Raw genomic sequence first — 25,017 nt, forward strand, 5'->3', positions numbered from 1 at the left:
AATATATTATCTATATTATCGTGTACACGTGCGCGTGACACAATTCTGCATGTTTTAAAAATATAATCTATAACACGAATATACGTACGCGTGATTCGATTCAAAGAAGGGCTCTTAATTACAAGCAGTCTAAAAAGAAGCGGTAACAATAAAATTGGGCAATAAATATGCATTTAATAAATTAAGCCAAGAATAAAAACAGTTAAGCGACCGTGCTAGAACCACGGAATTCGGAAATGCCTAACACCTTCTTCCGGATTAACAGAATTCCTTACTCAGGATTTCTGGTTCGCAGAATAATAAACAGAGTCATATTCTCCTCGATTCAGGGATTAAAATTGGTGACTTGGGACGCCTTAAAATTCCCAGGTGACGACTCTGAAATAAACAAACAAATCCCGTTTGTGATATTACTTTAATTGGAGAAAACTCCCTACGCCCCTCGCGGGGCGGAAAAAGGAGGTGCGACAATTCCAAATTTATTTTGACAAAACTCATGGCCAAACGGGTCCTTAGTTATCATAGCATGAGACGTACGTTACACAAAAAAATCTTATTAGCAGTTTCCAAAAAATTTTCCATTTAAAATCATAAATACGTGTGGGATATGTGTAGTTCTTTCCTTATCTAAATCTTTTTTTTCTTTTTTGTTTTGAGGGTAACGAATTTAGTGGGCACAGCGCCGCCTCAGCCTTTGAAATGTTGTGGTTGCACACTCACCAATGTCTCTCTTTCATTATTTGCTCAACCCCACCACCTCCTCCACCAACCCACCAAACCGGTAAGCGAAAAAACCAAAAAAAAACAAGAGATTTGAAAAACAAGTTATTGCTGCGGCACCATCAACATCCCAACCATAGGTATTACTTTTCCACCAAACGTTTTTGGATCTGCTAAGTCTATTGCATATCTCTGTGAGATCTACTTCTTGGGTTGATGCTGTGTATTTCAGTTGTATGCCTATGTGTGCATGTAAGTAAAAACGTCATTGTTTGGCTGATGTTAACGTTTCTATGAAAATGGTGTGTTCAGTAATGCTTCTTTTTGTCTATGTTGGGCTTAATGTGTTGTTTTTCTTATGTGTGGGAGCTTTAGTTATAGAAGATATTTGTGAACATGTAATTCATTAAATGGCTGACTCAGTTACTATTGAATTTTGCAACAGCTAGAGAAACGAAGTTGAAAAATTCTGCAGAGCTTTTTACTTTTTAGGAAAATAAAAGAAAAATGAATCAACTTTTGGCTGCTCTGTTCTTTTGAAGAGGTGGTCAAAATTGTAGACAGTTTAGAACTTAAGAGAGATCGTTTCGTTCATTAGTTTTGTTGTACTTGCTATAGCAGAATTGGAAGACTGAAAGTTATTTGGTAGTTTGCCTTTAGGGGCAGTGGGGATGCATTTTCAAGGGAGCAAGGGGAAAAAAATACATTTTTGGTTTATGTTGCCAAGGAAATTTGAACTTTGACTTAGTCATCAACCCTTTCTAACACACTGTTTATTTATCACTTGCGAAGTGACCGATTTAGGATTTTAGACATCTCTAACTGCCACATTTTATGTTTTGCAGAGGGATTTGATTGGTGAACCTGCGATTTAGTTCTACAAGCAAAAATGAATTCTGCCATGTGCTCATCATCATCGTCATCCACGATTGCCTCTTCCTGCTGGCAGAATCTTCGAAGCAGAAAACATTATCTGTTGGCACCTGAACCTTTTGCAAGGGTTGGTGACTCAAGTATGATAGATACACTGCGAAGATATAACTGTAAGGAAGGGAAGGTTGTGATTTCAAGTCATTTGGTATCTGGACATTTGGATGCATCGCGTACAAGAAAAAAGTTGTTAAACCAGCCAGTTCCGAAGTTAGAATTTGTACGCACTCTGCTAATTGACAATTATGACAGCTACACTTACAATATATTCCAGGAGCTTTCAATTATTAATGGAAGTAAGCTCCCTATAATTCTTTGCCTTGAAGTTGAAATGAGTTTTGTGCCTGTATTGGCTTGTTCATATAACTTAAATATGTACTCCTGAAAATGTGGTAGTATGTCTTTTTCTTATGCCTTCTTTGTTTTGTATGTAGCAATCACAGTAGTTGGGGGTTTACTAGCACCTCACTTAAGGCTTTAAACAGTATTCTTTCTGGTTAATTTGTTTGAACACATGCGATGTTCTTAATGTCTCTCTGCCATAGTACATTTTAAAAATTACCAATACTTGCTGAAATAAGTTGTACTTCTCTTAGACAAGAACTTTTCTTTCTGCAGTTTTAATATGTCATGAAGTGGAAATTACTATCTTGAGCAGATCTATCTATAAATTTATTGTTGACGTTCTGCCTTGACAGCCCCCCACACACAAAAAAAAAAAACAAAGATCGTATCATTAGCATTGTGCGTATGCAGAAACTAGCTATCCTCAGAGATACAGTGCTTTTTTTTTTCCTTATTCTTTTCGAAGAAAACTATCCAAGGAGTAGATCTTTTTTGTGTCGAAAGTCTTGTCCACTATCCATAGAGTTTTAGCAAATGTGACGGCAAATATTATAGTAATGTCAGCTTGAAGTTGTAGGTGGCATGTTATTTCTTTTTTTGATAAGGTAAATTGTATTAATCAAAAGGGAGAGAAACTCCCGTATACAAGAAGTATACCAAAAAGTAAAGAATTTACATCAGAACATGATTCTCTACAAAAGACGCCCAATCTTCTATACAAATAGGGGCTATATGAGTGCACCAAAAAGCGATCAAAGATAAAAGACTATTCTTAAGATGTGAAAAGGGAGACTCAATCCCCTCAAAAGCTCTCCTATTTCTCTCCCCCAAACTTTCCACATGAGAGCTAACGAGGCGAACTTCCACGCCTTTTGCTTTCTTCTTCTACGAAAACCGGCCCAGCTATATAGCATTTCCTTTACAGTGCTTGGCATCACCCATTGAACACCAAAAAGGTTCAGGATCGCCCTCCACAAAGCCGAGGACACAGCGCAATGCAACAAAAGATTCTCCCCCTGAGCTTTTACACATATAGCACCAACTAACAAGTATAATTCCCCTCTTTCGAAGATTTTCAGCAGTCAAAATCACCCCCTCGACGCTAGCCATGCAAAAAAGCACACCTTCGTCGGCGCCTTAGGAATCTAGATGGAGGAGTATGGAAAAGAGGCCTCCTCTCTCACCAACATACTCTGGTAAAAGGACTTTACGGTGAACAGACCATCGCCACGTAAACCCTATCTCCAAGAATCACAAGTTAGCTGAGGCCTGTCTTGCCCATATAGTAGTGTCAGTAAATCTTGGAGCTCCGCAATCTCCCAATCTTGCATGTTCCTTCTAAATGAGAGGTCCCATACTACTCCCCCTTCATGCTCCTTATGAATCTGTTGGACCATCAATTCCATCTGATTTGAAACTCTGAAGGCGTGGGGGAAGGAGACCCTCAGAGTAACCTTTCCATACCACCTATGATTCCAAAAGCTGATTCTCCTTCCATCTCCCACCCTATAAGAGATGTTGCCACTGAAGGATTCTCAATTCTTCATGATGCTCCTCCACATGCCACACCCTAAAGGTGTTGTGATTGCCTTGGTCCTCCAACCCCCTCCCGTGAAATCGTACTTTTCTACTATGACTTCCCTTCATAGAGCACGCTCTTCTATCCCGAATCTCCACAGCCATTTCCCCAACAAAACTCTGTTGAATACCCTAAGATCTTTCACTCCAAGTCCACCCCACTTCTTTGGGGAAGTGACTGTCTGCCAATTCACTAGATTATACTTTCTAGTTTCATCCGCTGCATCCCAAAGAAAATTCCTTTGAAGCCGCTTCAGTTTTTCTGTGATGCTCACAGGAGCTTGCAACATGGATAAGTAATAGGTGGGCATACTCGATAAAGTGCTTTTAATGAGCACTTCCTTTCCGCCTTTTAGGGTTCAGAAAAGCGCCCGCTTCCTCGCTTTAAGCGAGAAGCGAAGCGGAGCGGGAGGTTGGGCACTACTTCAATTAAAAGCGGCTCAGGTAAAGAAAAGCGCCCGCTTCTCTCTAAAAAGCGAGAAGCGGTGAAGCGGATCGAAGCGGAAGAAGCGGAAGAAGCGGTCGCTTTTTGAATTAAAAGACCTAAAACCTTTTTTCAATTAAAAGACCAAATCGCTAACTTCTGTTCCAGACCCAGTAGTTTCTTCGACTTCTTCAGCAACAAACTAGGGTTCTAAACTAGCGATTTCTTCCTCACTAAAACGGTAAAACCAGCAATTTCTTCAAGCAAACTAGGGTTCTTCTTTTCTTCTTCAACACTACAACAACTTTCAAGTTTCAACAGGTATGTTTTGCTTTTGCACTTTTTATTTTCATTATTCTTTTTCCTTTTCTTTTTCTTTTTCTTTCTAAACGTCCAAAAAGCGTTGAAATGTTGGCGAATTTTTTTTAGAAAAATTCTACCCAAATTCTGCCCAGTTTCTGCCCAAATTCTGCCCAAATTCTGCCCAATGATAGTGGAATAAAAGAATTTGACAATCTTGTAGAAGAATAGGATGCTCATTTTGTGTTTTAATTGATGCTACTCTTTAGTTTTTTAATTGAAGTTTTGAACATTTGCTTACAATTACATGTGTTGTCTATGCCGTATTTATTTTAATTTTTTTTTAAAATTCCGCGTCACTTAAAAAAAGCGAGCGCTTCGCTTCTCGTGAAATGGGAGTTGTCACTTTTACTCGCTTCACGCTATTTTTAACACTGCCGCCTTTTGACAAGTACCGTTCCTGCCAGCCTGCTAATCTTTTTTCAACCCTTTCGATCATTAGATTCCAAACCGTAGTATCCTTATGTGAAACTTCCCAATGGAAGACCCAGGTAAGTAGTGGGAAGGGAGCCCACCTTACATCTGAGAACATAAGACAAAGCATCAATGTTAGCAACCTCACCCACCGGGAAAATCTCACACTTGCCGAGGTTGATTTTGAGACCTGATACTATCTAAACCACTCCAGGACCTGCTTCAGGTAGGTCAACTGATCCATATCGGCATTACAAAAAATTAGGATGTCATCCGCAAAAAGCAAATGAGAGACTCTTCGGGCACTGGGCATCCCGATCGGAGCTGAGAATCCTCTCAAGAAGCCTCCGCCCGCCGCACGATCCATCATTTTACTCAAAGCATCCATCACTAGAATGAATAGCATGGGGGATAGGGGGTCTCCTTGCCTGAGACCCCTGGAGCTGCCAAAGAAACCACACGGGCTACCATTTACCAGGACAGAGAATTTGACTGAGGAAATGCAGAACTTGATCCATCCCCTCCATCTTGCCCCAAACCCTATCCGCATCATAATGAAATCCAGGAACTCCCAATTGACATGGTCGAAAGCCTTCTCAAGGTCCAACTTGCATAGTAAGCCGGGATCTCTATTTTTCCTTCTGGATAAGTTCATTTGCCACCAAAGCGGCATCCAGGATTTGCCTACCTTCCACAAATGCATTCTGGGAGGACGAAACAGACACGTCAATAACCTTCTTGAGTCTATTGAAAAGCACTTTAGAAATAATCTTATAAATGCTCCCGACGATATTTTCGAAGAGTCTGAGCAACATAAATAGGCCTGTAGTCACTGATACAAGATGCACCTTCTTTCTTAGGCACAATAGTAATAAAAGAAGCATTGATACTTCTCTCGAAAACACCATTCAAATGGAAGTATTCAATGGCTTTCATCAACTCCCCCTTGATGGTGTCCCAACAGAGCTGGAAGAAGGCCAAAGAGAAACCATCAGGACCGGGGGCCTTATCACCAGCACAACTCGACACAGCCTCGTGCACCTCCTCCTCATCGAAAGCCTTTTCTAGCCTGTCACTGGTTCCCTCTCCTATGTGGTTGAACTCTATTCCCCCCAAAGTCGGCCTCCAACTAACTTCCTCTTTGTATAAGTTTTCATAAAACCCCACTATCGCCCCTTTTACCTCCTCCTCTCCCTCAATCCTCACCCCATCCACAACTAAGGACTCTGAAGTTTCTCTTTCGATTTGCAACCGCCACCCTATGGAAAAATTTGGTATTCGAATCCCCTTCCTTTAACCATAGCGCCCTCTATTTTTGCCGTCAACTAGTCTCCTGAGCTATTGCTAACTCGACTATTTCCTTCTTAACCCCCCAATCTCTCTTTCTCAGATTCATCTAACTCCCTCGCCCCTTCCCCTCTCTCTAGATCCCCTAATTCATACATAAGCTCCCTCATTTTAACCTCTACCCTTCCAAAAACCTCCTTATTCCGCCTAATAATATCTCCCTTGAGCAATTTGAGTTTCTTCGAAAGGCGGAATGAAGGTGTCCCTGATACCCTGTGGCTTATCCACCATTCTTTCACCTTGTCACCAAATCCTGGCACCTTCAACCACATGTTCTCGAATCGGAAGGGAGCACACACCCCCTCCCTCTGCATCCATCTAGCAAGATAGGCAAGTGATCCGAAGTCATCCTAGGTAAAGGAATTTGCAGCACGTTCAGCACCAGCTTATCTAGGAGGGCGATGTCAGAAATCTATCAAGTTTAGACCTTGAGTTGGAGTCCTCCGCCCTGGCCCAAGTAAATCTTTCCCTTAACAGAGGAAGATCAATGAGAAAGTGATCATTGATGAAGTCAGAAAACTCCTCCATGGCCCTCGAAATCATACTACACCCTAATCTCTCCTCCGGGAATCTAATAGCGTTAAAGTCTCCCCCCAGAACCCATGGAATGTCCCATTCCCCCATCATATTAGCCAATTCCTCCCAGAAAAACACCCATAAGACACAATATCCCCCTTCTTCCCACCCCCTCTAACTGAGCTCCCTTCCTCCCTGTCACACACCCGGCCCCTTCTCTGGTACACCACTACATCCCCTAAATTATTCAGCAAATCAAGCAACATTTTACATTATTCCTGCTCCTTTGAGCTGTTTGTTCCCTAATTAAATAAAGTGAAGAAATAGAAAATTTTAAAAAGGAGCCACTCGTATAGTTCCCTTCATGTGAATACAATTTGTACTTATTGCATAAATAACTTTCGTGTAGTAAAGGTAGGATTTGAAAGAATTTCTTCCCTTTCATACCTATAAGTTGCTAAGCCTCCCTCTGACTATCTATGATAGGCCTCAATTTGGGTCCAGCTTGAACGTTTAGGACCTGTCGTTTTTCTTACAAGTTACAACATGGAAGAAAATGGTCATTTTTATCTTTCCTGAACTTTAAGATAGAAAGTTCCTAATCTCTCTCTCTCCTCTCTTTTCTCTTCTGTTTTTCCATTTTCCTTATAGAGGAAGTGAGAAAGCATGACTTGTGATTCTGTTATTCATTTTTTATTGATCTGTATGCTTTACACCTAAAGAGTATAATTTTTGGGAGTCATTTATAAGGCGTAAAACGGGAAATTTAGGATGATAAGATGAGAATAACATGAAACACTCTCACTTATAAAAAAAACATGAATGCTTAGAAAGATGAGGGTGTGGGTTTTACTTACACAGTAATAGTAAATATGTGCTTGTCAAATGCAGTGTTATCAAAGGGGAAAAACTCTAAAAGCACTTTAGGTCTATTAGGGATTTAAGCGCAAAGCGCACTTAAAGTGTGGGCTTTAGTAAAAAAAGACGCAACTATGGGAAAAAATAAAATATATATGTAATTCAAGGACAAAGTAATAAATTCATTTATAATGTTTTTCTTTACGGCTAATACATTTATTTTCTGATTATATTTGTTGTTTAGTACCTCTTGATTCCCAATAAAACTCACGGGCAATGAGGCGCATGTCTTAGTGCCTTGCCTTACACTGAAGCGCAACTTAAGCGAGGCAAAATGCCCTCCCTGAGCTTTTCTGAGCTTCAGGGCTTAAGCGCGCCTTAAATGAGCCTTTGACAACACTGGTCCAATGCCAAATTATCTGTAGGTGTCCAGTTTTTATTCTAGTCAGGTATTTGGATTCTCTTCTAAAAATAAAAGAAGTAAAAAACAACTTTTTGGATTCTCAAATTCCGATTAAGTCTCTTTTTTCTGATATGTTTTCCTGATATATGGATGCTTCTAGATTGTAACAAATTTGATAAATTGATGCCCGTTGCCGATGTGCAGTTATTAGGACAAAGTGCACGCTAAGTGTTAGATACCTTCATCTTCTATTGTATTTTTGACAATTTTGATTGGGTAGTCATTTGTATTAATCATCTAGGGCAAAGTCATCTTTGAATAGGCAGTTTCCCAGTCTTTTTCTTAATTTTACTGGATAGACATGAGTCTGTGATGTGTCGCATCTTTTAATTTTTATTTTGATACTGTGGCAGTGCCTCCGGTGGTGATTCGGAATGATGAGTGGACGTGGAAAGAAATTTATTACCACTTGTATGAAGAAAGGGCATTTGACAATATTGTGATATCACCTGGTCCTGGTTCTCCAACATGTCCAGCAGATATAGGTTTGACTTGGACTTATGAAATTTATGTGATCTAATTTCTTCTTTCCTTGTCTAAGACAACATAGATCTTCTTATTAACGTGTACTAAAATGCATTAACTTGTTCGAATCAGCATATTGGTAATTCACCCTTGCCTTAGCAATCCTGATTTTAAGTGTGTTCTACTGTTTTTTATTTTTATTTTTTAAATTCATTCTAAATCATGACTTCCCAACACGGCTCCTTTATCTGTCCTAGACGAGGATAACATACAAGAGTGTGCGTAGTTTAGCTCAGTGTTAGAGGTTGATGCTATTAACTTGGAAAACTTTCAATATGTTGGTATTCTACCATACAGGAGGGTGTTGACTATCTCATTGTCGTTTAACTTCAAATTTACTTGCTTGTTATGGTTTTTCGGAGTAGCCTTTCACGCCTTACACCTATGTTTCAGGAATTTGCCTGAGGCTCCTCCTTGAATGCATTGATATCCCTATACTAGGCGTCTGCCTTGGTCACCAGGTAATGTATCCATTTATATCTGTCTGTAATGTAATATTTTTTCATTCTTTAGCATACGATTTTACATGGGATCTGTTTGAGCAAGTTTGTACCTGCAACCTTGCGTAGCCTGTCTTGCTGTTCTGCTCTCTCCTTTGCTACTTGTCAAACCTTTACCAAAATGTGATTCTGGTCGATTTTAGTGCTGAATTCCTGTTCTTCTGTATGAGATAAGAAAAGTTTAAGTACTTGATAATTAACTGTTGTCAGGAAATAAGTTTATGGGAGACGGTATTTTGGAAATCTTTTTTTTTTTTTTTTTTTTGGAAATCTTATTACCTTGTGTGTTACGTGGAGAAAGCAACAGTATGTACGGAATATAGAAAGTATCTTACAAAATACAAGAATTGCCTATGGTTGTTACGTGGAGAAAGAAACACTATGTACGGAATATAGAAAGTATCTTACAATATGAGGATTGGCATGGTTGCATAATATTTTTTATACAGAACACGTAGGTGCCCCCCTAAACTTGTCATTTTTTCTCTCATTTTGATACCTAAACTAAAGGTAGTACCTATTGAACATTTGAAGTGAAGACAAATTGTGTCAATTAGACATATATTTGACAGTTCCAAACTAACGTAGGTGCATGAAAACTACTCGCTTTAATGTGGCAAACAACATCAATAAGATAAATACATGTAAACCAAAAAGAGAGAGACACGTGTGAAAATAAAGTCTATATCTGCAAAAGAGAAGGTGGTGGTGTTCGGTCCCTCCAGCATGAGCATGAGCCACAAAGCACCATCAGTAATAGAGAGGTGCCAGGGTGGATTCCCGACCAATGCAGCTCCAATCGAAATTCTTAACACAACAGATCAACCTAATCAACCCACCTACTCCTTCCATGGAATGATGTAGGGTTGCGTTTCATTACTCTTGTGTAGATTCACGTATAGGTTATTGATCTTAAATTTGAGTAGGTGGAATTCAATTATTTTCTGTGAACACTTTAAGAAATGGAAAATAGGATGAGAATTGAAGAGGTGAAAACCAGAAAAAGGAAAAAAGAAAGAAAAAAATCAGATGGCCAAAATGGGCATTAATGTCTCAGAATACGAAGTTCTATTAAAAGTTTCATGACTTATATCTTAAAATTTTAAAACATATAGAGAGATTTGGTAAGGTCCTGGAGAGTGAGTGTTGAGCAGCGTGAAGCCTTTTCTGTCTGGATCTGAGGTGGCTGGATTTAAGGAGGGACAAGAGGTAGTGGGTTGTGCAGTGGTGGAGGCGCGGTGGTGGTGGAATTTTATTGGAAGGGGTGTTTGTTTGTGGTGGTTTGCATGGTGGTGGAGAAGGCATGGTGGTGGTGGTGGTGAAGCAGCAGCTATAGTGGTGGAGATGGTGGTAGCAGATTACCAAGGAGATTGCAGAAAAGACATTGAAAAAAACTAATTATTCTCGCGTTCAAAAGTGGTGTATTGCACTGACGGTGCCATGTCAGCGGTGTGTGTCTACTTGACACAATATATCTTCACTTAAGTGTTCATTGTTCAATATGTACTACCCTTAGTTTAGGTGTTAAAATAAAAAAAAATGGCAAGTTTAGGGGGCCTATCTATTCTGCCTATTTTTTTTGTCATTACACTATATTCAATTGATCTTCAAATATTCTGCTTCTTTCCTGTTATTCCAAATTTCTTCACCAACTGGCTAATAGTGTTGTCTATAACTTTAAGGTGGTTTTTGATAGCTAAAGGCCTAACAACGTGATATTATTATTGACATGTCACATGTGATAATGGCGTTTTTTCTGCAAAAGATACATTTTAAAGTAATATATTTCCAAAAACATGTTATATCTACCTTCTTTCCCAACAAATCAAGTACTAGATAAGTGGATTGACAACCCTTATAGAACTCATATAAGTCTGGCTTCTGGGTTGGCAATCCTCTTGTAAGTACTATTACATTTATGCGCTCCTTCACTTCTTTGTTTCAAATTTTCTATATCAACTAGATATAGATGCATGTTTCTGTATCTGCTCCTTCACTTCTTCGACTGGTGGGTGTACAAAATAAGGTACTCTTTTGCACCGTTTTGCTTATGTATGATTAAATGATGTAGGACATCTTGCTTTCAAATTCATTTCAGAGCAGTTGTTCATTGAAATTTCTGTGATTATTTTTTGCTTGCATATCTATGTTAATTCTCTTCAGTTTACCAAGCTAGTATTCGCAACATATTATGAACTAATTCTGAGTTGAACTAGCAACTTATGTTTTCCTACCTGTAGTTTCTGTGCTTCTTGTGTCTGTTCATACACATTGCTCTATTTTTACTTCCGCTAAATTTTTCTTCAGTCTTGGTATCAATAATCTATCATGTGTTTATACCTATCTTCTATCTTATTAATTCATTGTTAGAGATAACCCTGGGTACTTTTCTTCAGATAGTGTGGTTAATAGATCTTGTGTAAGCACCCACCCGTTCCCAGGGAAAAAAACATAGATATTCAACACTTGATGTGTAGGTACAAGCCTCTAGTAATGTCTTTGTGAATTTATCTGTAGGAGCTAAAGAGTGTACTTGATTTTCAAATGATTAAACAGGCTTTGGGATATGCGCATGGGGCTCAAGTTGTGCATGCACCTGAACCTGTCCATGGTCGTTTGAGGTATATGAACTGCGTTTTAAGTGTTCTATTTTTGTTGTCTTTTGTTTTTCTTTTTACTTTTTTTTTTTGAAAATTTTCTCGGTATTATGATAACTAATGATCATTAGAAATAATAAGTTATTGTCTCATTGAAATATGCATCTGTATCTACTTGATAAGATAGTGATTTGATACGGCAACATTACAATTTGAAACCAAGTTATTAATAGTTAGCTTATTGGAAACACTTATAGGTTTCAAAGAGAAGGTTTCCTGATCTTCAGAATTCACAGTCAGGAGCTTAACATCTTTACTCCTCATTTTGTGGTTTCTCATGTTAGTAAAGACTTAAATATGATATTTTCTGCTGGGCAGCTGTGGTTCATTTTTGGTCACTCATACTTTTCTCGTTTTCAAAATGTCTTTCTTTCTTAATGTGCAGTGATATTGAGCACAATGGTTGTCAATTGTTCCATGAAATTCCTTCAGGAAGAAATTCAGGATTCAAGGTCTGTTTTGTATGAATTTGCTATTCAGGTTTTCTATGTTTTGGTGTTGCGATTGGACACGTAAGCACATGAACAGTACTAGCTTGCCTTTTCACTTCTTTTTCCTCAAAATTTCATTTGTGCGTTTAGATTTTAGAGACTTGAGAACATCATTTAGATGATAAACTGAAAATTATACCGTGTTTATCTGTGTTTTACCGACAACCATATGATTGGTCACCCTCCATATAAGAGAGAGTAAGAGTTTTAGTCAAGGCTTGTTTTATTGGTTTGCAATTAGACATACACTGGGAAGCACAAAAGCATCCTGCATATTCTCATGGCTGTATCAGACTGGTAGCTATGTGGGATCAGCACACATGCCTTACATGCATGAGTGGATGACTATGGTACATTTAAGGAAGGTAGAAACAAGGAGAAGGATGACTCTTAGTTTCCAACTAAAGTAGTTGGATGCACAATGTAAGAATAAGTCTCAGAGCAGCAATTTGAGTGTAGTTTCTCATCTCTGAGTGTTAGTTTGGAAATATAATCATTGTAATGACACTTAAGATTAAAAATGGAAGTGAAAAATAGAAAGCAGGGGATGCTTTTATTGGCATTATTGGATATAGCTTGGGGGGTTAAGTTAAACTTCTACTTGAGTAAAATGGAAGTTCAGTCACTTCATATATCATTCCAATAATACCTACCTTATCTAGGGCTCGTCATTACTACTGGCATTGTCTTTTAGAGTAAAAAATAATCTTGTCATTCTCTTCGTGTATTTGTTGTAGGGGTGGCAAATGGGTTGTTTGTACTGAAGTTGGGCGGGTCAAGATGAGTTGAGTAAATAAATGGGCTAATGCCCAACCTTGCCCAAAGTTCATTTGGGTCAAGATGGGATGGGTCTAGATGGACTAAACAATGTGTTGTAACCCAACACGCCCAATTTTGACCCAAATCTTTACAATATTCTCAACTTTTAAGCAAATCAAAATCCAATATTTAAAAAAAAAATTAAAAATATATTCACAAATAATCTCCTGACTCAAATCATGATATGTTGTGATAATGTGTTTCTTCTTTATTTTTAGATTTTTTTCATGTTTGATGATTATTTTTGTCAACAACAATTAGTTAAATAAATCATTCGACATCATGAAAAGAAAGTACTCATTTTGTTGAAATGAAATAAAATACTTTTTCTACATCATGAAAAGAAAATACTCATTTTGTTGAAATGAAAAAAAAAATATTTTTAGTTGAGAAGGAGTTTTGGAAGGTTGGGGTGTGGCTGAGGTGAGGTGGGGTGGGGGTGGGGTGGGGTAGTGGGGTTGGTGGGGATGGGGAAGGTTGAAAAAGAGTTTTGGTATTTTTTTTTGAGAATGGTAACAAGTTTTATAAATCAATGCACAAGAACTGTCCAAAATCATATATTCATATGTACATATATCAATGCACAAAAACTGTCCAAAATCATATATTCATATGTACATATGAAGAGCAAAATAAAAGAAACAAAAAACCTATCCTTGCAATTTACAGAGCTTCCAAAATATCTAGTATAGCTTCAGTATCCACTGAGGTTTCTTCTTTACACCAAAAATGAAACAACAAAAGATAGTTCATCTTGATCTTCTGAATATTATTACCATGCCTTCAAAACATCTCAAGTTTCTTTCCTTCCAAATTGTCCACCAAATGCATGGAGGAATCATCTTCCATCTGCTCTTCTGCCTGGGCAGGCCTCCTCCCTGTTCCAACATTTTAGCAGCTCTAAAGAGCTTTTAGGCATTGCCTATCTGATGCCTCCCATGCACGAAAAGATATTCCAGATTTGGGTAGTCACCACACAATGTAAGAATAGATGAGAGTTGGTTCAGCTTTCCTCCCACAACGATAGCATCTTGAGCATATTGGTATTCCTCTCCTCATAAACTTTTCATCTGTTAGGCAAGCCTCTTTAACTACCAACCACATAACGCATGCCACCTTATCTGGAATTTTAACTTTCCATATGTGTTTCCAAGGCCACAACTCCAGCTGGTTGGGAGAATTGTTCAAGTTCCCATATGTAGATTTCAGTGTAAATAGGCCTCTGTTGTGTCCTTGCCACCAAATTCTGTCCACCGTTTGCTCCAAACCCTTGAATTGCTCAAGTGTCTTATAGAATTCGGCAATTCTTGACATCAGTCATTCAGAAGAATGTTAGGCTTTACCCCTGTTGGTTCCAGACTTCCCCAATTTTCGATCCCAGAAATTGATCTTCATACCATTCCCCACCTTGAAACCTTTTTGATTGCTGAAAATTAGCAAGAGATTTTTGATTGATTTCCACATCCCCACTCCATAAGGAGTCGTCATTTTTTTGTTGTCTAGGACCCCTCCACTCCATATTTAGTGCTGATTACTTGTTTCCAAAGTGCATTTTCTTCTGTGGTGAATCTCCAAAGCCATTTCATATGTAAGCTCTGGTTCTATCAAGTTTCTAGTACCAAGACCACCATCATACTTGGATAACAGGAGAGTTTTCCATTATACCAAATTGAAGCCCCTCTTTTCTTTGTTGCCCTGCCATAGGAACTTCCTTCTTAAAATGTCCATTCTCTTTTCCAGCTTTGGATTGGAAATAAAGACATCACGTAGGTAGGTAGCGAATCTAGTACACTGTTAATCAAGATTAGTCCCCCCCACCCCCCCCCCAGGGATACGTATTGATTTCTCCAGCTTGTGAGCTTTTTTTTTCCACACCTCTCTAAAACCCTATTCCAGATCTCATGTGACTTGCTTTTTGCACCCTAAGGCATCCCAAAAATACTGTTGGAAGGCTTCCCACCTAAGCTCCTAGTATTAGGGCCAAAATATCATCTCAGGGACTACATTAACAGGGAATAACAAACTCTTGCCCCAATTAATGTGAAAACCAGAATACCAGATACGCCTTCAAAGATAGTAAGTATCACCCTTATCATCCTTAGTTGATCAGTCTGAGCTTAACATAGAATAAGTGAGTCATCTGCATATTGCAAATGTGTGATCTCGAGACCTATCTCATGCATGTTTAAAACTTTGAAACCCCTGATCCAATTGTTGTGTTTTGCAGTTTATATCATGTTGTTTAGACCCTCCATAACCAGAATAAAAGAAAAAGTGATAGAGGATCACTTTGCCCGAGCGCCCCTTGTGATGGAAAGAACCTTTTTGGAGATCCATTTATAAGAACCGAAAATCTGACTTATTACTAATACAGAACTTTATCCAGCTTATCCATTTTCTACCAAATCCCATATTTTCCAGCAACTTTAGGAGAAAAATCCAATTCACATGGTCGAAAGCTTTTTCCACATCTAGTTTGCACAAAATCACAGGTGACTTATCTTTGATTCTGGAGTCCACACACATTTGCAATCAGAACTGCATCAGTAATCTGCCTAGCCTTGATGAAGGCCATTTGTTGAATGTCCACCAATTTATACATCACTTCCTTCAGCTTTTCAATTAGCACCTTAGAGATGATTTTGCAGACTGAACTTATCAGGCCTATCAGCCTGTAATCATTCAGCTCCTTTGCTCCATTCTTCTTTGGAATCAAGGCCACATAAGTAGCATTGAAGTTTCTTTAAAAAAATTCCCTGCTATGAAAGTTTTGTATATCTCTCATGATATCCTCTTTGATTATCTCCCAGCATTTATTAAAAAAACTCATGGTTATGTCCGGGAGCTTTGTCAATAGCACACTGCTTAATGATCTGGAACACTTCCTCCTCCTCAAATGGTCTCTGTTGTCTCAGCTTCTTCAATTCTGGGGTTGTTACTCATATTGAAGCCAGGTCTCAATTCCTCTGTCTCAGTATATGGCTTTTGATAAAAGGGTAGTATCTCCCTCTTGATATCAGCAGGTTCTTTAACAATTTCTCCATCAACTTACAGTTGGTCTATGTGATTATATCTTCTGTGAGCATTAGCAGTTCTTTGGAAGAACTTTGTGTTTCTATCTCCCTGTTTTAGCCATAAAGTCCTGGACCTCTCTGCCTCCATGCTATTTCTTCATTTTTGGCCAGCTCTTCCAAATTCATACATAAGCTAGTTTTCAATAAAATTTTATCCTCAGTTAAAGGTCTTTGCTCCTGCTCCTTTTCAAGATAGAAATCTGATTCAAGATCTTGTTCTTTTGATTTTCTAAACTCCATGCTATCCCTCTTCCATATTTTCAACTTCTCTTTCACAGCTTTGAGCTTGCTTACTAGTATGAAATCAGGTCTCCCTTCAAATACAAAAGAGTCCCACCAATTAATCACTAACTCATTGAAATCCTCCACTTCCGGCCACCAATTCTCAAATTTGAAGTAGGACCTGTTAGGTTCCCAATTCCCACATTGTAACTCGATTGGGATGTGGTCTGATGTGATTCTAGGCAACATCGATTGTTTTATGTTTCTAAATTCCTCATCCCATTCTGATGAGATGAGGAATCTGTCCAATCTGCTCGAAATTTCATGTCTGTTACCCCTTGCCCAAGTGAAATTACCCCCAGAAAGAGGTAGATCAATAAGGTCCATTTCCTCAATAAATTTTGAAAAGTCTTTCATGGCTCTTGTCAACCTGTTATTGTTCTTCTTTTTTGAGATGAAGCTAGTTGTGTTGAGATCCTCACAAACTACCCAGGGACCACCAAACAAACCTCTAGAAGCTCCCACTTCCTCCCATAACCCCTTTCTCTCTCTTCTAGTAGTATTTGGACCATACACCCCGTCAAGTGCCAGGTGAAATCCTGTCCTTGAGCCTCAAAATGACAAGTTAAAGAATGAAGCCCAATATTTAAAACCTCTCCCTTCCAGATTCTCCTATCCCACATTAATATTATACCCCCTCTCGTGCCACTAGCCTCCAGGCAGCCAAAACTAACACCTCTGTTTGGCCAGAGTTGTTTCACTATCTCTACTATATCACCTTCTACCTTTGTTTCTTGAAAGCAAAACACATCTGCTTTCCACTTCTGAACCGTACTATTCACCTTTCTCTCTTTTTCCTCCCTATTTAATCCCCTCACATTCCATGAAATAATTTATACTTTCATGGATGATCCTCAATTATCGCTCTCCCCCTGTTTCTACACCTTGGCCCATTCTCCTTGAATTTCATATTAAAAACCAGCCCCTTTACCTCATGAATGCCTTTGAATTTTGGTGTCGTAGCAATAGCCTTCTCTGCTCCTGTTTTGCTCGGTTTTCTTCCGCTATCAATTTTCATAAAGAGTGCTAGAGCTTCCTTCTCACACCCTAAAAAATCCATCCCAAATTGATTGCTCAATTTGATGATATTACAGTGTACCCATAAAGTTGGGTTAATTTGGGCTAGCCCAAACCAGCCCATCTTCAAAATCGCTCTAGCCCAAACCCATTAAAACTTGGGCAGGGTCAAATGGGTTTGGGTTAGTTTTGCCACCCTTAATTTGTAGAAGGGGAGGGAGGTGTATCAAGAATATTATTCTTTTCCTAATAATCATAAAATATAAATTCTCCGTGCTTAAATGTTTTTGAAATAGAAGTGTTAGGCTTCCTGAGGTGGTGACTTTGTATTAGTCAGTGCTTTTTTAAAGCAAAAAGAACAAGAAATGACAAGGCTCTTGGGGCTTTAGGTGAAAAGCGAGGTGATGAAGCACCTGCTTCTTTGATGTAAAGCACACACAATATACAGAAAATACAGAAATTGTCTAGCAAGTGGGATTATAGTATGTATTATTAGCAATTACATTTCTAATTTCGATATCCAATACATCATAAACAATATTAATCAACAACTCAAATTAAATATCATTTAAGGTCAACAAGCTCACAACAAGATAACGTCAATCACTACTATGATCTTCAGTTTCAATCAATTGGTTAACTGCTTTATAAACAATATTGAAATTAGCTGTAATTTTAAAGGGATATTTTTTATTGTCCTGTATTTAGCCTATAATTAAAGAATCGGAGAATAATTAGAGAACAAACAGGAAAAGGAGAAAAATTTATCGTTGACATCAAGAAAGGGTAGGATAGAGAAGCAGAAGAAAGCCTTAAACAGAAGTAGTAGAAGTAAAAGACGCAGACGGAAGAAGAAAAAGAAGAACAAGTTATCTTGAAGACGAAATCATTAAGAAAGAAGCAAGTCAAAAGAAGTATAAGAAGAGTTGTTGTAAACTGTAGAAGGAAAAAAATAATTAAGAGAAAACTGAAACATACATCAGCAGGAATCCTAGTACTAAAATTGCAGAAGACAATATTTTATCTCTTTTGGAGTTTTAACCTTTTAAAGTCAAATTCAAAGAAGCGATTGGTTCTAACTTGGATGGCTTTGTGTGTTTGAGACAGACTGATCACTTCTAAATAAGTGCTAGTACTTGTGTAATTTTTGCTACCTGAAGCTTTACATCGATCTTTAAATTATAGAACAATTTAAATTTGTGTTTAGATAACAAAGAGAAGATGGAAATCATAGAAGTAACTTTATCTTGGTTGAACTTTCTTGACACATTTCAGGTGGTTCGGTACCATTCCCTTGTCATAGACCCAAAATCACTCCCAAAGGAACTCATTCCCATAGCTTGGACCTCTACGACTGAGACACTCCCTTTCCATGGTGTTGGACAATCCGATTCATTCTTTCATGCATCCAAAGAAGCAGAAGATATTTTTCGTGGGATGTCGGAGTTATCAAGTGAATCAAAGGATGTGCAAGGTGGAAAAGTCCTTATGGGTGTCATGCATTCTAGTAGGCCTCACTATGGATTGCAGGTGAGTTTGGTCATTCACTTTGCATGAGAATCTGCTCCTCTTTTACTAGTATGTAACATGGATTTTGCCTTTGCTATCAGTTCCACCCGGAGAGTGTTGCAACATATCATGGAAAACAGCTTTTCAAAAATTTCCGGAAAATCACAGAGGATTATTGGCTCAGGTTAACGTCAGCCTCCATCAATGAGAGAAGGGTTCATTATGCTGGTAACTGCACTATAAAATAGAGATTGGATTATGCTTATTTAGTCTCCTATACTCTTTGAGTCCTTTCCATGTGATTGGATTATTTGTTTATTATAGAACTTTACAAATGGTTGTGTCAAAAAGGTGTCTGAATTTCCTATCATTTCTCGGGTTCATTAAATGTACTTGCAAGTAATTAATTTTGATGGGTTGTCTTGTATGCATCTCATATGCTATTTACCAAGCATGTAATTCCTAAAACCAGCAGCTAAGTGCTTTCAGTTTTTCCTGCTCTGTTTCAGTAGAGTGTTCCCACATTTACTCTGAGCGGTAAATTTTACTTAGCATGCATGCAGGTTCCTATTGTAAGCCCGCTGTCCCAAGGTGCTGCAAGAAATGGGCATCTGGTGAATAAATCGGTTGAGCGGAGAGCTGTCAAAATGGATGAAATCTTAAATCTATCACATCCGAAGTACAGTGTAAAATTTTTGAAGATGACATGGAAAAAACTAGATTGCTCTGCCAGCCAAGTTGGTGGAGCGGAAAATATTTTCTGTGAACTATTTGGAGATCAAAAGGCTAAAAACAGTTTCTGGCTGGATAGTTCTTCAATAGAAAAGGTCCTTTCTTCTCCAGCTTGTTGTAGTTTCAGCACCTTACATGATTCTTTTTTTGGTTGTCACCCCAAAAAAAAAAACTATTGCCACTTTTGTGTCAGTTTAAATTTTAAAAGCAAGAAAATCAGATTCAATAGTTTCTTAGGGTAGTTTTTATTGAGTGGTTTATCAAATGAAATGTAGCCGCCGCCGCCTCTTCCCGCCGCCGCCGCGTTCCTAACCATGATTCAGCTTATTCAGGGAAGGGCTAGATTTTCCTTTATGGGGGGAAAAGGAGGTTCACTCTGGAAGCAACTTACGTTTAGATTGTCAAATCGCAGGTGAAAATCTCTTCAAATATTTCCTGAGTGCCTTGCTTTAGATCTTTCCATTTCTCTATTGATCTCTGCTTGAATGCTACATCATTTTTCAGTAACACGTTGCTTTATATTTTCAGTGACATAACGTGTAAAGGAGGTGATCTATCAGTTGAAGATGCTTATGGCCATGTTAAAACTACATTTTTGGAAGATGGATTTTTTGATTATGTAAATAAGGTAGTTTCTGGCAATTTCTTTCAATATGTGTCACTGAAATTGAAAATCACCACCTCAGTCAATGTCACAGTCCTTAGTAAATTGGGGTAAGGCAAGCAGATGAAATGCTATCGTGGGATATTCCCATTAACAAGTTGACTGCGGGCAATAAAATAACATGTTTTCCAATATCTTCGGTGGCTTAGAAAATCTGTTCATCTGATGTCCTATTTAATTTATTGTAAGCAATGGCTGTTTTCTTTGTGTTTATACTTATGGTTAATTTTTATCTAAGTATAATTTCGAGCTCCTTTTTGTTCTGTGTTCAGGAGAGGCTCCGCCCTCTTTCATTAAGGATGTCGAGTTCCTTCCAAGAATTATCTAGACTAGATTGATGAATTTTGTTTGGAAGAATATTTTTGCGAATTATTTTGCGCACAAGTATCCTAATTAGGTCCTATATCTCTGCACCAGGAGCTCCTATCATTTTGTTTTGATGAGAAGGATTATGAAGGATTACCATTTGATTTCTATGGTGGTTACATTGGTTATATCGGGTATGTCATGATTTTATGTCAAATAATTTAAATCCTCCTCGTACTCTATTCTGTTAAGTACTTCTAAATGTTTCAAGGATTTACTTTGTATGTTTGGAAGTTCTCTTTCCTTTTTTTGCTTGAATCATTCACTGCTGCATGTAGGGGGTAAAAGAAGTTGTAAATTGGACGGGTGCATGAGAAATGTCATCTGCTCATGTAGTTATGGCTATGTCTGGTTTTCTGTCATTGTTAAGTTTTATGACAAATTAAGTCAAGCATAGCAGAAAGCTTCACATTCTTATCATCTGTGGTGGTTCTATGCTGGGTAGGACTCAAATATAGTTGATCTCTAGGAGGTTGGGTTGTTAAACTTAGTTCTTCATTTTTGCATGTGCATTTGGAGGAAGAATTTTTTCTCATGACTTGATCTTCTTGTGGTTTTCTCGATACAGGTATGATCTCAAAGTTGAATGTGGCATGGCATCTAATCGTCATAGATCGAAGGCACCAGATGCTTGTTTATTCTTTACGGATAATATTATTGTCATCGATCATCAGTGTGACGACATATATACTTTGTCACTACACAATGTGAGCACAAATAGTACTTCATACTTGGACGATGTGGAGAAGAGGCTGCTCGACTTGAGAGCTTCTATGACCAAAAGGTTGCAATCACGGGCATCTCGAGGATTGGCAATGGTCCAACTAAAATCAGGTTTTTCTGCTGAGAAATCAAGAGAGGAGTACATCAAAGACGTTAAGAGTTGTCAAGATTTCATAAAAGAAGGAGAAAGTTATGAGTTGTGCCTTACAACCCAGATGAGAATGAAATTGGGGGAAATAGATTCTCTGGGACTTTATCTTAATCTCAGAGAAAGAAATCCCGCACCATATGCTGCCTGGCTTAATTTTTCAAGGGAAGACCTAAGCATATGTTGTTCTTCTCCTGAAAGGTTCCTACGATTGGATAGGAATGCAATTCTGGAAGCAAAACCCATAAAAGGGACTATAGCTCGTGGTTCCACCCCTAAAGAAGATGAATTTCTGAAACTGCAATTAGAATACAGGTACAGAAATCGAAGGATCATAATAGTAGCATCTAATACTCAAATTCTCGCTGACACTTATTTTCCTCAGGAAGCTTTCTGACTATCGACTTGTGTTACCTTTTATCTTATATAGTATGTTTTCCTTTCACGTCTAAACGTCATTTCTCCCAGACGTTCTAGTCTTTTATGTTGTTAGTTCTTCTCAGCTCTGGCACTTATATACATGCTTTTTAGCCTCTAATACTGGTTGGATCATCCCGTCAGCCACCTTTACTTTGTCTGCTTAAGTTGTTTAGTTCTTTATTTAACTTCTATATTCAGTTTTGAAATTGTATTTCTGCACCATCTGGTGGCTGTATGATTGTGTCATAAGTTGTCTTGGAACAGAACTCATGCTTACTAATCCTGACCAAGTTCTGTATGCTTTGTCACAGTGAAAAGGATCAGGCGGAAAATTTGATGATTGTTGACCTGTTGAGGAATGACCTCGGGCGTGTGTGTGAGCCTGGCTCTGTTCATGTCCCACATCTCATGGAAATCGAATCCTATGCAACAGTTCACACCATGGTCAGTACGATCCGGGGGAAAAAGCGATCAGACGTAAGTGCAATTGAATGTGTTAGAGCTGCATTTCCTGGTGGGTCAATGACAGGTGCACCAAAGTTGAGATCAATGGAACTTCTTGATCATCTTGAAAATTGTTCTAGGGGCATCTACTCGGGCTGCATTGGATTTTTCTCTTATAACCAAGCATTTGATCTCAACATTGTGATAAGGACTGTTGTCATACACGAAGGAGAAGCTTCAGTAGGAGCAGGGGGAGCCATTACAGCTCTTTCAGACCCTGATGATGAGTATGAAGAAATGATTTTGAAAAGTCGAGCACCCACTAAGGCTGTTCTTGAACATCAGAGCAGCATCATCTTCTCAGACACACATAAGTGACATGACCACTTGAAAAACCCAGTGAAGAATATGGGTATAGTACTCATTCAGTTGTTTCTGAAAGGTGGGAGCAAATGCAGCTTCTTGTAGTTAAAAGGAAGAGAGGAAACCGTGGATGGAAGTAGCAGGTAGCCTATGATTCATACAAATATTGGTCAGCACAGCCTATTCATTCTTTTGATCGCGGTTATTGGAAAATATATCCATTATAGCATACAAATCTACAGTGACCTGCAGCGACTAAAATACTGTACATAGGAATCTGAAGGACCTGCAGGAATTTACAGAAATGTTTGTAAACCTGTAATAATACTGAATCGATAGTTCACATGTTTGATTCTTTATTGTAAAATTGTCGAACAATTTTTTTATTTGGCTGACTTTTCCCACTTGCACAACTTTATGACTGCTCAATATGCTTGTGATATTAATGTTTTTATATGAGGAATGGGAAACCTTTCCATTCCTCATATACAAGGTTGCTCATCACTTGAGTAACTTTCTCTTCATTATCTTGTCTTTACAGTAAAGCGGCTAATTTTTTTGAGTTTTCCACATATCATATAGCTCATTGCTCAATGGTGACAAGAGAAATGATGCAAGAAAACTATTTATTTCCTTCTTGCGTTGGCTAAGCTCCTTACTACGTAAGGGCAAAATTAGCCTAGTTTTGTAACAGGGATACAGTTGACTTCAACGATCAAGTATTAAAGGAGATCACTCATAATTCATGAGCAAATTTGAATCATATCCTTACCACTATACGTTAGGATCATATTTATCCCTGTACTCTTCAAAGAGGGTTACATTTGTCCTTCGTCATACTTTTTGACATATTTATCCTTACACTTATACTTTAGGATCATATTTGCCCCTCATCCATTAAATCCCCATGTCCCACCTTTGTTTTCCTACATGGTGCCTATGTGGATTTCTTTTTCCTCTAATTTAAATATGGTCAACTATTTAAGATAATTTAATCTGCCCACCCAATTTAAATATGGTCACCTATTTAAGATAATGGCACTATTTCAGCTCCATATTTTTCGGATAGCAGCGACAACATATTGGCAAACAAGAACTTTGAACTCAAAATCACTAATCTGATACAACTTACAATTATTGCAGTAACCAAATTAAATTACGAGAAGTTGCACAACAATGGAATTAATGACAAAGGTCCGTGCTTAAAATAGAGCACTGCCAGAAGCCTAATATTGTCTAGGATGGTTTCCTCAAACATATTTTTCTCGAAAAGAAAATATTGCTCCCTCCTCTCATTTTATATGAAAGAATTCGATTACAAGGGTCAAAACATCTAGTTTTTTTGTGATTTGGGTATATAATTTTCATGTTTTTCAAAAATAAAATAAAATTACATATTTAAAAAAGTATATCTAAATAATTCAACTTTTTGGATGGCAGAGTCATGATTTAAAGTTTATGGGTTCTGATCTTGCTCATAGCTCATTTTAGTTATTAAGTTCGTAATTAAATATTTATACATATTTAATGTATTTCCTAATAGAACACAAATCTAAACAAAAGCTATAGAGTTCATTCAAACCATACCTAATACTCTAGCTCCACCCCTTATCTTCGACCTGGTTTAACATAAACCTACAATGACGAATAATATTAGAGTAATGTGAATTATCAGAATGAAGCCACTATATTTTATATATTGGCTGCCCAAAGACACAAATAAGTGCAGACAACCAAATTATGGTTTATGGTTTATGGTTAAATTAAATTATCTTAAATAGTTGACCATATTTAAATTGGAGGAAAAAGAAATCCACATAGGCACCATGTAGGAAAACAAAGGTGGGACATGGGGATTTAATGGATGAGGGGCAAATATGATCCTAAAGTATAAGTGTAAGGATAAATATGTCAAAAAGTATGACGAATGACAAATGTAACCCTCTTTGAAGAGTACATGGATAAATATGATCCTAAAGTATAATGATAAGGATAAATATATCAAAAAAGTATAACGAAGGACAAATATAACCATTTTTAAAGAGTACATGGATAAATATGACCCTTTTCCGAAGAATTAATATTTGTATTATAATTCCTGAATTACTAATTTTTGCATTGTAATTTAGCACAAATCAAAGGACTCCTAACTAAAATTCTTTTTCCGAATTGTTGACATTTTCAATTTGGCTAATTAGAGTGCTTTTCTTGTCAACCGAAGTCTTTTTTAAAAACCCATCAAATTTCCTCGTTCCAGTGGAGGGACCCATCGCTTTCAGAAATCATGCACATTATCCATATAATTAATCAGTTCTCGTCAAAATGGCC

The 25,017-nt window shown here is 37.9% G+C and overlaps 1 protein-coding gene across 4 annotated transcripts; it reads left to right on the forward strand.

Moving 5' to 3' along the window:
* Nucleotides 1-634: 634 nt before the first annotated feature.
* On the forward strand, nucleotides 635-23,099 carry LOC107830694 (aminodeoxychorismate synthase, chloroplastic). Of its 4 annotated transcripts, none has more exons than XM_016658322.2 (14): nucleotides 635-972; nucleotides 1,566-1,946; nucleotides 8,309-8,440; nucleotides 8,874-8,941; nucleotides 11,537-11,601; nucleotides 12,023-12,089; nucleotides 18,596-18,850; nucleotides 18,931-19,057; nucleotides 19,382-19,656; nucleotides 19,837-19,973; nucleotides 20,090-20,189; nucleotides 20,643-20,725; nucleotides 21,160-21,777; nucleotides 22,194-23,099. In XM_016658322.2, the coding sequence occupies exons 2-14, from the start codon at nucleotides 1,610-1,612 to the stop codon at nucleotides 22,702-22,704; spliced, it is 2,775 nt and encodes a 924-aa protein (XP_016513808.2). In that variant the 5' UTR covers nucleotides 635-972; nucleotides 1,566-1,609; the 3' UTR covers nucleotides 22,705-23,099. The 4 variants fall into 4 exon arrangements, with proteins under 4 accessions (XP_016513808.2, XP_016513810.2, XP_016513809.2 ...); XM_016658324.2 differs by having other exon boundaries at nucleotides 19,894-19,973; XM_016658323.2 differs by having other exon boundaries at nucleotides 655-860.
* The last annotated feature ends 1,918 nt before the right edge of the window (nucleotides 23,100-25,017 follow it).

This window comes from Nicotiana tabacum, chromosome 11, assembly GCF_000715075.1.
Source record: "Nicotiana tabacum cultivar K326 chromosome 11, ASM71507v2, whole genome shotgun sequence".
Taxonomy (NCBI): Eukaryota; Viridiplantae; Streptophyta; class Magnoliopsida; order Solanales; family Solanaceae; genus Nicotiana; species Nicotiana tabacum.